The 12164-nt window shown below is 45.3% G+C and overlaps 1 protein-coding gene across 3 annotated transcripts in view; it reads left to right on the top strand.

The window, feature by feature from the left end:
* Positions 1 to 12164, top strand: part of RUBCN (rubicon autophagy regulator) — a 199422-nt gene that overhangs the window by 65864 nt on the left and 121394 nt on the right. For all 3 annotated transcript variants that reach the window (XM_085635661.1, XM_085635662.1, XM_085635663.1), the window contains exon 2: positions 1276 to 1429. In XM_085635661.1, the coding sequence (XP_085491787.1) occupies positions 1276 to 1429 (154 nt within the window). The remainder of the gene's footprint in view (positions 1 to 1275; positions 1430 to 12164) is intronic.

Here is a 12164-nt window from a genome sequence, read left to right on the forward strand (position 1 = left end):
CATTCTAAGAAATTTGGATGGAATATGGAGTTCAATGAATACCCTTGCTTTAACATATGCAGTTTTGCCCTGCGTTGGGTAGCGCCTATAGTTATTCAGATCCTCTCAGTATGGGCACTCCACTTATGACGACAAGGGACATGGACTATCACCGGAAACCTTTCTACTGCATTCTTGTTTGCCATAATCTCCATCGGATCGTGATGTTGGCTAAGGAGTGTTCAGTTGACTTGGACACTTAGATACTTTAATGGTTTATTTAGACCTTATTGGAGAAGTCTCCATTCACATAAAAAAATACATTAATTACAAGCTGCTAAAAAGTCTGGGACAGTCTTTTTTCATGTTGGTCATGAAAGAATAGGCTTAGATCCTTAAGTGTGGTAGGACTTCTCTGCTATTGGTATGCTTTCTTTTTATGCTCTGACCCTGCCTGGTAGTATGGAAAGTTTTTCATGTGCTGTTAACTCCTTATTAAGTAGTACATTATCCATTGATTTTATTATAGTGCTGTTTGAGAAGTAGTTGCTAATAAATAGGGTAATGTATGCAGCTCATTTCATAGCTAGTAAACTGTGCCTCCCTATCCTGCTCTGGTCAGTGTGGCAGTGAAAAAAAGGCATCTTTCTGGTTTTTATCTTTCAGCACAGTACTTTTATGAATAGATCTCAATGCAAAAAAGTGCTCACTTTGAGAGTTGTGATATGTGAGACATCTATCCCTATTGATTGACTTTTGCTCGGCCTGCTATACCTATAATAAACATATCCCCCCTTGTGACTAGAGAATAAATTGACTATGTGGTCGGTAAAGATGATTGCCATTTACTGTTTGAATCTCTTGGTTAATACTTATTGCAGTATTCTTGTGCTGTTGATTGGTGATTTCAGCAAGACTTGGTTAATTGATGGAGGCTGGGTGCCTAGTGCTGTGTCTTAGCTGCACATATGCATTCTGTTCTCGGTTAATCGTTATTGCGAATAAATGTGATCATGTCTCATCTCGATGACGACGGAAGGTGATCATTAAGGAGCGGATTCCTCGTAAGACAAATGTTTATGGAACTCACAGACAGAAGAATTTCTCAAAGCTCTCCACCTGGCTTCCTCTTTCAGACCTAGGCTTCAGCTCTGCGTCCTGATGATCTGCTGCCCGGTCATGAAGTGAAACTTGGTTGCGCATAGATGATCACTTCATTATCTCGAAACAGTTTGACACAGAACATAGAAAAGAGATCTGTTGTTATATAATGATCCATGTCCTCCTTTATCACAGGGCAGAGCACTGGAAGCTGCTGGGCAGTCTGAAAACCACAGTTGAAGGTCTGGTCTCCACCAACAACCCCAACGTCTGGGTGAAATATGGCGGGCTGGAGCGGCTTTGCAGGGACATGAACAACATCCTCCACCATGGACTCTCTCACGATAAGGTATTACTTGCACTGGCATCTGATGTCTCTCTCTTTCTGTCCAGTGATGCCTGTGCAAGCATTTTTTTGACTGTTTTGGTTTCCTAATGTGGCATGGCTGATAAGGAGGGGCAGCATAGCTCATGCATTCAGTATTTACCACTGCACATAGAGATTTTCAGACAGTCAAATGATGTTTATTTCGGATTAGACACATCCATAAAAACAATGTCCAGAATAGGACAATAAGGACAGAATGTCTAAAACAAGCAGAATCCACAGAGTTCATAACAGTTATACCATCTTAGGTGATGGAAGCATTCGCTGAATAGCAGCTCCTAGAATCATTATTGATAAAGTGCAAGTAATGTAATATAACTTATAAAGTGCAGTCTCCTGCCCTGGGGCGTCTTGGCGCTATCGTAAATCTGATTAGACTAAGAGGGTAATTTAGTTGGAATAGGCAGAAATGCAGAGAGAAAGACTTCTATTCCTGATTGAAAAGGCAGGTTTTTAAGGCTTTTCTAAAGGAGAGCAAGGAGGGGGCAATTTTTAATGCTAATGGGAGATTGTTCCAAAGTATAGCAGTGGCCCTAAAAAAGCTTTTACCACCCCAAGTAGCTTTTCTGAAAGGGGGGACGATCAGGTTCCTTGCATGGCCTGATCGGAGCGTCCTTGCTGGAACATACCTAGTGAGTAGTTTCAGAAAACAAAACGTTCTCAGGTTAAAAGCCCCACAAGGGAATTTGATATTTGAGCCAAACCATTTGCAGATGACAGGCGTGGATAGGCAGCGCAGCATAACATATTTCATATAAAGTGCAGCATGCAGAAGTCGCTTTCGACACTGCAATAGGTGCTGGATAAAACATTTTACAACTGAGTATCTAAAACGGGTATAAACCACAGAGTTCATATCCGTTATGACAACTTGACTAGTAATGGCATTCACCTAATAGCAGCACATCAAATCATTATTAATAGAATGCCAGTGAGCAGTTTCAGAAATCAAAACATTCTCAAGTTAATAACCCGACAAAAGAAGTCATTATTGGCACCAGACAGTATACAGATGACATAGTTCTAGATAAACCGCATAACTTATCATATTTCAAGGACAGTGCAATGTGCAAAGATCGCTGTCTGCACTTCAAGAGTTTCTAAGTATATAACAGACTGTGAGACTAAGTAGATGCAGAATGTAAAGTGCAAGGCGCGTCACCTAAACAACTGCTATTTACAGTCTCAAGGCTTTACGTCTAATGGTCCACATCCAACCCACAAACTTGGCAACAACACAAGCATATAAGGGTCTGGGATCAGATTTTAAGATTCTTAATGCTGTTGCGTAGTTCCTTACGCCTAGTAGTAGACAGACTGTCTCGGGCGTGAGTATGCCGTGCAGACAACCAAAACATGACCTATGTTTTCTTTATGAGTTTTACAACCCGAACAAATCAGTGAGGACTCTAATTGGGTTAGCCATTTGGCAGTGAATGTTAAAGAGCCTAATCTGAACTGAATATATAATTTCCTATTGACATGATTACTAATACAGTTCAGGTATTGTTCATATAGCGCTTTTATCGCAGCCATGAGGGTAACTCTTACTTGTGCTTCTCTTGACAGCCCAAGCGGTTACCTGATGAGCTTCAGCTCAGCGTTTGGAAAAGAGAAAGTGAGGCAGGAAGCCACGCAAGTAAATGCTATGTGACCCTGTCTTGCTGGGACAGGTCCAGAGATGCAGAGAAATTAGAGCCTCAAAATTAACCCTGGACAGTGAACTCTACTCGTTGAGTTTGTGGAGTTTTCCGCGTTACACGGAGCTTGCGGAGAACCGGAGGATTTTTCCTCGCTCCCGCTCGTCAATGTCAAGTTGCTGAGCGCGAATGAGGAAAATCCACCTCCCGTTGAGATTTTTCCTCATTCGTGCTCCTCAATGTCTAGTTGAACAGCGCGAGCGAGGGAAATTAACCTCTTGCGAGATTTCTCAACACGGGCGCTTGGATTTCTCAATGCGAGTGGCCGCGTATGCTTGCGACCGCTCGCGTTGAGAAACCGTCCGTTCGCATTTAGAAAGCTGCCGCTCGAGTAGAAAATCTACTTGACTGGCAGAAAGGAAGCAGCGCCTGCTTGCGCTGTGCATGGTGCCGTTCGTGATCATTTCACAGCGTGGACAAACTTCCGGCGCTCAAAATTACTGCAAACTGCATTTTTCTAACGTACTCCACCGCTTGCAGAGTTTTTTTTTTTTTTTGCACTTTACGCAGAACGCTGCGAACTCCGCCCAGGCTTACTCAAAATCCAACAAGTATTTTACTAAAAGCACAAAATGTGGCGTTTACAGGAAATAGGACTCTTGCATAACACTGGAAATAGGGGTTTTCTGCTGGCTAGTAATCCCTGTAGCTTGATAGGTAGATGTGGGGGGGGGGTAGTAATGTTTGTGTGTTTGTACACACACACACACACTCATGTGCTCACCACAAATACACACGTGTGGGAGGGGCAGTTATTCCCCTGGCTAGGGAAGCCGGAAGCTTGTGAGCTATTGAGTGGTAGAATACCTTAGCTTGGCTCTGAAGAAATGGCTTCTTCAAGTGCTTCCTGTGCGGTTTGCGTAGGTTTCCTAACCCAGCAGATGTCTGTATGAGGCAGGTGATTGTACCTCACCTAAGCTTTCAGAAGCACTAGAGCAGACAAGTATGTTTCAGGGCTAGCACCTGCAGTAGTAAGGAAATGCACACAGTGCTGGCTTTTGCACAGTATCATATGCAGTACTTCTCAGCAGTACGTAATCCAAAACCAGTAATACAGTCGCCACTGGGTAATTCTTGTTGTTGTAATAACTTTATTTCGGTCAAAAAGACCATAAAAACTACAAGAAACATTAAAAAAAGACAATAAGTAAAAGAATTAAGACAATTGAATTAAAAGGTTCTGCCTAGTGCGCCACATATACAACAGGTAGCGGGAAACCGCAAACACAATGGGAGGATGAGTATCGTAGGTCAGTATCCTGCATGCCTGTGTAAAATGCAAGAATCCCAGATTCCTGCAAATAGGGATCAACCAACATTTTCTATATACAGAATAGGCGGGACAAAAAAACAGAACATGTGAGATATTCTCAATATTATGGGTGCATGCGGGGCAAGCTACAATGTCCGATTTAATCCATTTAGAGGTAAAAGATCTGATAGGAAGGGTGCCGTATCTTAACTGAATATACAGTTTACGGGCAGCTGGAGGTTCAATTAAGTCCATGAAATCCTCGGCCTTAGGCTCAGTTTTTATTAGGAGGAACTCCGATGACAGCCTACCTAATGATGTAGATCTCATTAACGTCTGATGGTTTAGCATATACATATGAGAAAGGAGTGTATTCTTAGATATCCCTGTACAGCAAGTCTCCGGAGTATCCCATAATCCGGGGAGGCCAAGCCGTATGCAAACTGCACTAATGTGCTGAAGCCATGGGATCACTTTAGATCTAAGTGTAGGCCAAATCTCCAAAAATTCAGCTCGATAGTCAGCCAATTCTGGGACGGACCACAGCCTCTTCCAGTACATAATTGGTCTAGCGCTTATGATCTCCTCTATTGGGATCAACCCAAGATCAAATCTGAGAGGGATCGACGGCGTGCTAGGCGGTAGGCCAATTAGATTTCTGACAAAAGACTGCTCCACCCTTTTAAGATCCAGAGTCTGCTTGTGCCCCCTAAGTTCAGCCCCGTAGGTTGCTGCCATTCTCGCTTGATGACTATATATATATTAAGTGCAGGAAAAACCGGCCTAAAGGTAGATTCCTTAAAAACTTTGGTTAGTCCCCCCGCTAGCTGGGTTAGCCTAAGCGTGGATCTAGCAGTCTGCTTTTGCCAGTCAAATTTCTCAGTAAGGGTAACACCCAAATAAATGAACGTTTTGACCCTTTCCAAGGGGCTGCCAAAGAGTACTGGGTTAGGACGTGTTCGCTTTGGGGGGTTGAAAATCATGAACTTTGTTTTTCCTATGTTGATTTCCAACCCCCGAAGATGGCAAAACTCTACAAAACCATCAAGGGTTTTTTGAATGCCCGATGATGTTCTGGACAGCAAAAGTGTGTCGTCCCCGAACATCAGAGCGGGCACTCTACCTGAAGCCAGTCTTGGGGCGTCATTATTGATTACACCATTAAGGTGTCCAATAAGGCCATTAATATAAAGGCTAAAAAGGGTGGGTGCCAAGACGCACCCTTGGCGGACTCCTTTCAGAACAGGAAATTGATTAGTGAGTTCACCATTCCTCCCCGACCTAACCTGCGCAAAATTATTGAAATGTAGCCTCGAGAGAATGGCTAGCAGATAGGGCGGAAGGCCCATATCCGCAAGGACTCGCCAAAGTTTCCCACGTGGGACCAGATCGAAAGCAGCCCGCAGGTCCACAAACACAAGGTAGAGGCTGCCACCCTCCACCTTGGCCGTTTTCCAGTACAGGACCTGCAGGCGGAATATCTGATCTAAAGTAGAAATACCAGACCTAAATCCTGCCTGGAGTGTAGATAAAACCCCTTTTTCCTCGATCCACCCAAGGATCCTTTCCAAGATAACCCTCCCCATCAGCTTTTGTGAAGTATCGATTAGGCTAATGGGTCTATAATTTGAGGGGGTTAGAGGACAGCCCTTTTTTAAGATCGGCACTATTTCAGCTCCTAGCCAGGTAGGCGGCAGATCGTCCCCCTGAAGGATACCATTAAATAGAGTCACTAAATAAGGGGCCCAGATTTTTGGTTGCGTCCCAAACAGATCTCCAGGCAATTTATCCAAGCCAGGGGCCTTATTTGGGAGCAAATTTCCTAGTACAGTCTCTACCTCATGTAAAGTAATTAATTCGTCTGTGGAGGAATATGGGCGGACGGCAATAGACCGAGCAAACTCTTCGGTTCCACTAACACTATGAGACTGCTGCGTTTGAATAGTATTAAGAACCGTAGCTCCACACTCAGGGGTGCCATAAAGGGCACAAAAATGACTTTCCCAGACAGAAGGGGCAATATTAGGGGCAGGGGCCGGACTGTGCCCACTAAGTCCAGATGCTACTATAGACCAAAATAATTTGGGATTATTATTGCCAAGTGCTATGCCCAGATTTTCCCACTTGGCCACTTCCCATTCCTTTTTTGCATCACTAAGTGCCTTTTTATAAGCAGAGCGATGTACCTTAATGGCTTCCTTGTTATTCGTTTTCAGAGCTCTATAAAGAGCCTTCCTAGTAGCCCGACAGAAGGCATTATACCACTGGGGGGACGAGGTCTGTGGGCATTTAACCCTTCTCTCGGGGCAAAGAATATCCTTAATTGCTGCTACTAAGTTGATATGAATTTCAGATGCCCTGCCTAGGTGACCAAATTTCCCCATTTCTTCAACAAATGGGATAATGGTCTTATATAAGGCAGCAAGCTTGGAATCCGACATCTGAAAGTCTAGCCATTTAACTCTACGTCTACAATTTGTTATAGATAAAGGCACAATGGGAGGATGAAGAACCAAAGTTTGACATTCAAGCCCAAAACTCCCTGTCTTAAGTGAAAGTACCAGGGCATTGTGGTCACTGTCGATTCTTTCAATAACACTGAACTCATGCACCTTGTCCCAATGCCTAGCCTCTAAAAAAATGTAATCAATTATCGAGGACTGATTATGACGATTGAATGTTACATTCCCTGGTCTATCGGGTTCCACCCTCCCATTGCAAGCTCGTAATGAGGTTGCATACACAAATGACTGCAGTTGTAAAACTAACGGTGTCCAAGCCGTGACCCGAGGAGTCAATGGTTGGGGGATGGACCACAGTGAATCAACGTCGTCCGAGTCACCCGTGTTCAAGTCCATGAGTGGCTCAAAATGACAGTTGAGATCACCACCCAAAATTAAGACAGTGGAAGGGTCCATAGCCTGAATGAGGGTCAGCAAAACTTCAATGGCCTCTGAGACAAGGCCCCGCCTTACTGGCCTTGAATATACATTAAAGAGGGCGATGTTTGGCCCGTTTGGTAAAGTGAGCAATACGCACTGAACGTCCGGTGAGTTAGTTCTAATTTGTAATGCCGTGACTCCCAAATGCGTGGCAACCCATATGGACAATCCCCCTGCAGTTCTACCCCTATCACCCTTGCTGGCCACAATATCAAATGTGGCAAAACCCTGGGCCGAACTGCTTTTTAGTGCCCAGGTTTCTTGTAGCATGCAAATATCATGGAGGGCCATAAAAGAGCCCCACTCAGGGATGGGCAATTTGCTCTTAAGGCCCGCCACATTCCAAGAAAGAATTTTAACATGGCCAGTTGGTAGATCTTGACTAATAGGATCGCGGAGCGGAAGACCATAGAAGTCATTAGTCACAGCAGATCCAACTTCTGATAAAGACACATGCTTGGGGGGGCGATGCATACTGTTCAGAAGAAGGAAGAGCGATAACGGGGACAGTAGGTTGTTCCGGAGAGAGAATCTGCACTGGGGAAATTGGCCCAATATTCTCAACCTGTAGCTCCATGATAGTAAGCTTATTAGGTAGGAGCACCCCCTGTCAATCACAGTCATCAAAGCCTGAAAAGGCATCAAATTTATTTGCAACTTCCAGCGGGGTGAATAATGGGCAATAGTCCGTCCTCCTAGAACCATTTCGGTGACTCCTAAAAGGTACAGTGGCTCAATTAGATACATTTTCACGAGCCACAGAAGTTGGTACATGAGTTGTGTGCTGATTGGCAAAGGGTATGGGTGGTGCAGGCTGGTATAACTGCGTTCGAGCCGAAGCCCGAGAATACGTCGTGTGAGAGACTGAGGGTCTAGGGTAAAAGTATGTCAATTCACGAGGCATGATAGACCCACTACAATTGTCCGAGGTGTAATTAAGAATGTGAATGACAGCTCTAGGGTCTCTAAAATTAATTCTAGTTTGGTCAGCGTTTCCATTGCAAATTTCTATTATGGTTTGCTAATATCTTTGGCTGTTTGACTAATCATTCACTAAACTTTCCAAAAAAGTTCTCCTTTATGACTAGTTTCTTCATGGAAAGTTTTGGGGTGACCCGTCAAACAGGGACAGGGGAAAAAAGGGGGGTGGGGTCCAAAACGTAAAATCCACATGCATTTGTCATAGGCTTTTTTTTGTTTTTATTACATCACTAGCGCACACACTGTTGAATGGAATGACATCAACTTTGGCAGGAAGCTAAATCTTGTTCGGGAAAGCAGGCTTTTTGTAATTTGGTATATATCCGTTCAGTAGTGTATGAGAAAGAAGGTATAACAAATATTTGTTTATCTGGACAGTTGGGTTTGATGAACTCCCACGAGAGTCCTTCAAACCCAGCTACAACAAGCATTTGCAATGCAATAGGTCTCGCATTTGCTAGAGTTTGAGCTTTTGGCATTGTAAATGACAATGCCTTTTATTTATGCGTTTTGAAAAGCTGGAAGCGGTGCGTAAATATGAACTTTGTACTTCTAGTCCTTGCTTACGAGAAGCAAGGCTGGCAGTAAAAGCAAGAACTTTATTTTGGGTAATTTACATCCAAATAGGTAATCTGTGTTATTTACTTGAATTTGTAGTACAGAATTTGCACTCGCTACGTGGTTTGTTTAAGTATGCATTTTTCAGGATGGAGCCAACTCCGACATTGGGTTACACTAAATGAAGTTACATAGCCGATAAAGTGGGAGCGACATGAACATGGAAGAAGGCATATACTAGACAGTGAAACAAAAGCGACCAAGACGTACAGGCAGAAGTGGCCTTTGGCTGTTTCCCCTTGGTTAGTATAAAGCGCAAACACACATTTGGCACAGCACATCAAGCGCACACAAGCACACCTGTTTGTACATTACTGCTTGTAAAACATTGCCACGAAGAGCTAAACAGGCACCTAAAAAAGATTAAACCGCTGTGACGTGCTGAAGTGTGAATGTTATGAAAATAGAAGCAGACACATAACAGACAGCGAACGCCAAACCAAACCGGAAATAACGGGCAGACGTTGCCTTTACCTGTTCCCCCTGGCAAGTATGGAGCTTATGCACTTATGCAGCACAGCACATTAGCACACACACGAACCCACGTTGTACATTGTTGGTCGGCCAACATTGCAGAAGCGACCAGTAACGGTAGGTTAGATGTTGCCTATGCTTGGTTCCCCATGGGTAGGCTAAGAGTACAAATATCCTGAAATGAATAAAAAGAAAGCCACGCAGAAACTGAACACTGTGTGCCTGCAGGTGGCGTCCACATACTGTACAGAGAGCTTTGTAGCTGTAGATATGTACATACACATGTCGTTGTCATCGGGACGGGGACGCCACTGGACAACCTCCGAGCTTGTCCTGTCAGAAACACGCCCTTGAACTTGCACTGCCTCACTCCCTCCGCCGCCGTTCAGTGTAAGGCTCACTGGTATAATTCCAGTACTGCATGTCTGCGCTGGTGCCAGACAAGGAAACACACACACGTATTGAGAGAGGTGTGGGGTGCAGTCTCCATGCACACAGAGGCCCTGTGTGTCAGAGGCACTGCAATGGGAGGAGAGGGAAAGTAATGAATCATGGATGGGTGAAAGAGGAGAGCAGGAAGAACACAAGGGCGGGGATATAGGGCGTCTCTACCATGTATTTAATTTGGCAATACTTGTCAAGCCAATAAAGTAGATTGTATCATCTTTAACTACATGATTCTCCTGCACATGGGCAAAGTAGGAGATGGTGTACACCAACAACAGGGAAAGGACGAGATTATAAGAATCTGTGGGAGGAGCGGCACAGGAGGTTAAGCTGCTGCGCCTGCTAAAGCCCCTTCTCTTGTTCTTGGCAGAGTTCTTTCTGTGGTATTTACATTCATCTGCTGAAACGCCGCCGTTTCTGCTCTTTTCTCAGTGACAAACTGCATTCTCAGCCCTTCTGTCATGCTTCTGTGACGGAAACCAAGGAACCAGAGTATCATTGAACTCAACTCCTGAAACTTTTAAAAACACCACTCCCGCTACCTCAAGAATCTTGGAAGCGAGGGAAAGCGAAAACAAAACAAACCAAAGTTGCACTCGCCAGAATGTCGTCAGTGCTAACCATTTCCAGAACACTTTCTGAAAATTAGAAACAGACAGGCAGTGCCTTGCCTTGGTCTGCTGAAAACACTATTCCAACCCCCCAGAGTCTGCAGAAGCAAACAGCCTGCGGGCCACAGCACTCCAAGAGATAGCCAGAACTGTTGACGGAATGTGCTGGAAGCAGCACCTCGTCCAAAAGTTTCTGGAATGCGGACCATGAATACAACGTAAGCAGACGTACAGCATGCAACACTGTGGGAAGTCGTGCGAGTGCATCCTTACTCATGTGTGAGTTTTCAGCATTGCCAGACTCCACAAACTACTGGCCCTTTCAATGCATTGCGCAGAAAGGAGCGGGCATGAAACAAATTTCAGCGAGGAGCCCGCAGACTTAACACTCACCGGACTCTGCAGGGGACGGCGTCCTCCTCTCCGTCGTAGGGCTGCTTGAGACCCCCTTCCCGTAGACTGGGGAGCAGGCAGAAGGACTTTTAGCTTCGGGGGTTTCGGGGGAAAGCGGGCAGCAGAGCAGCAGCACCCCCTCCCTGAAAAGCACGAGCAAGGTGGGCGGGGCCTAATGAACTGGGCAAACACCAACAAACGCCGAGAATGTTTCATGAAAAGCCCGAGCAAGGCGAGCAAAATATGCAGTCAGGGTGGGCGAAAAACACGCAAATGTGCACTAAATCATCACAGACGGGCAACATTCACCTATGGTTTCTGCTCCGACTGTTTATAAGAGGCGTTACGCATTTTCCAACAAAGGAAGGGTTTCTACAGGATAACATGAGGCAGACTAACGGTGTAATAATATAGGGTGCAAGTACAGCAAAGTGATGGTTATCACTAAAATGAAGCATAAATTGCAGATAACGAACGCCAAGAATACTCCCTGAAACGCGCGAGCAAGGTGGGCGGGGCCTAATGAACAGGGCGGACACCAACAAACGCCGAGAATGTTTCATGAAAAGCCAGAGCAAGGCGAGCAAAATATGTAGTCAGGGTGGGCGGGGCCTAATGGAGACAGGGCGGACACAACTCCGCTTCCAGAGAAGCCGGACACAAAAGCACCAACAATAGTTCTTGCCAAGGCGAAGCAGCGCATGCGCTGCAACGCAGGCGAGACCTAAAAAATAGTGATTGTCCTAAGGGGGCTTTTCTCCTTTGGGCCAACTTGTTCCAGCGGGAGTAAGGCTCCTGCGGCAATGAGCTCTCTGATGTGGCTAACCGCACTATGAGAGCCAATATTGCAGGCAGCCATTACAGAACTGACCTGAGTTTTTTAGGTCTCGCCTGAGCCAGCGTGCATGCATCGCTCTGCGAGACTTTTAGTAAGGGCTTTTCCACGCTAAGACTTTTAGTAAGGGCTTTTCCACGCTAAACACACGCTCTTGCGTGTGCTTTTTTTTTTAGCACCTGCAATTGGCCTTTGCATGCGTCTGTCTAAGAAAGACAGCACGCAATTGATCCAAGGCGGGTGCATGTCCCGCCTTCTCTGTGCCCTGGCCTAGCCTTCTCGGGAGCGAGCAGCGACCCCGCTGCATTCCTTAAATTGCTTGCAGTGCGCATCTGTTACCAATTAGCGCGCTCGCGGTCGCCGCGCTGCCCCGCTTGTTACTTGTTATTGTTGATGCAGGAGTCGCCAACTAGATTCTTCCTTTGTTGCTGGAATGCCCTCTT

The sequence above is a fragment of the Triturus cristatus genome, chromosome 11 (genome assembly GCF_964204655.1).
Source record: "Triturus cristatus chromosome 11, aTriCri1.1, whole genome shotgun sequence".
In the NCBI taxonomy this organism is placed as follows: domain Eukaryota; kingdom Metazoa; phylum Chordata; class Amphibia; order Caudata; family Salamandridae; genus Triturus; species Triturus cristatus.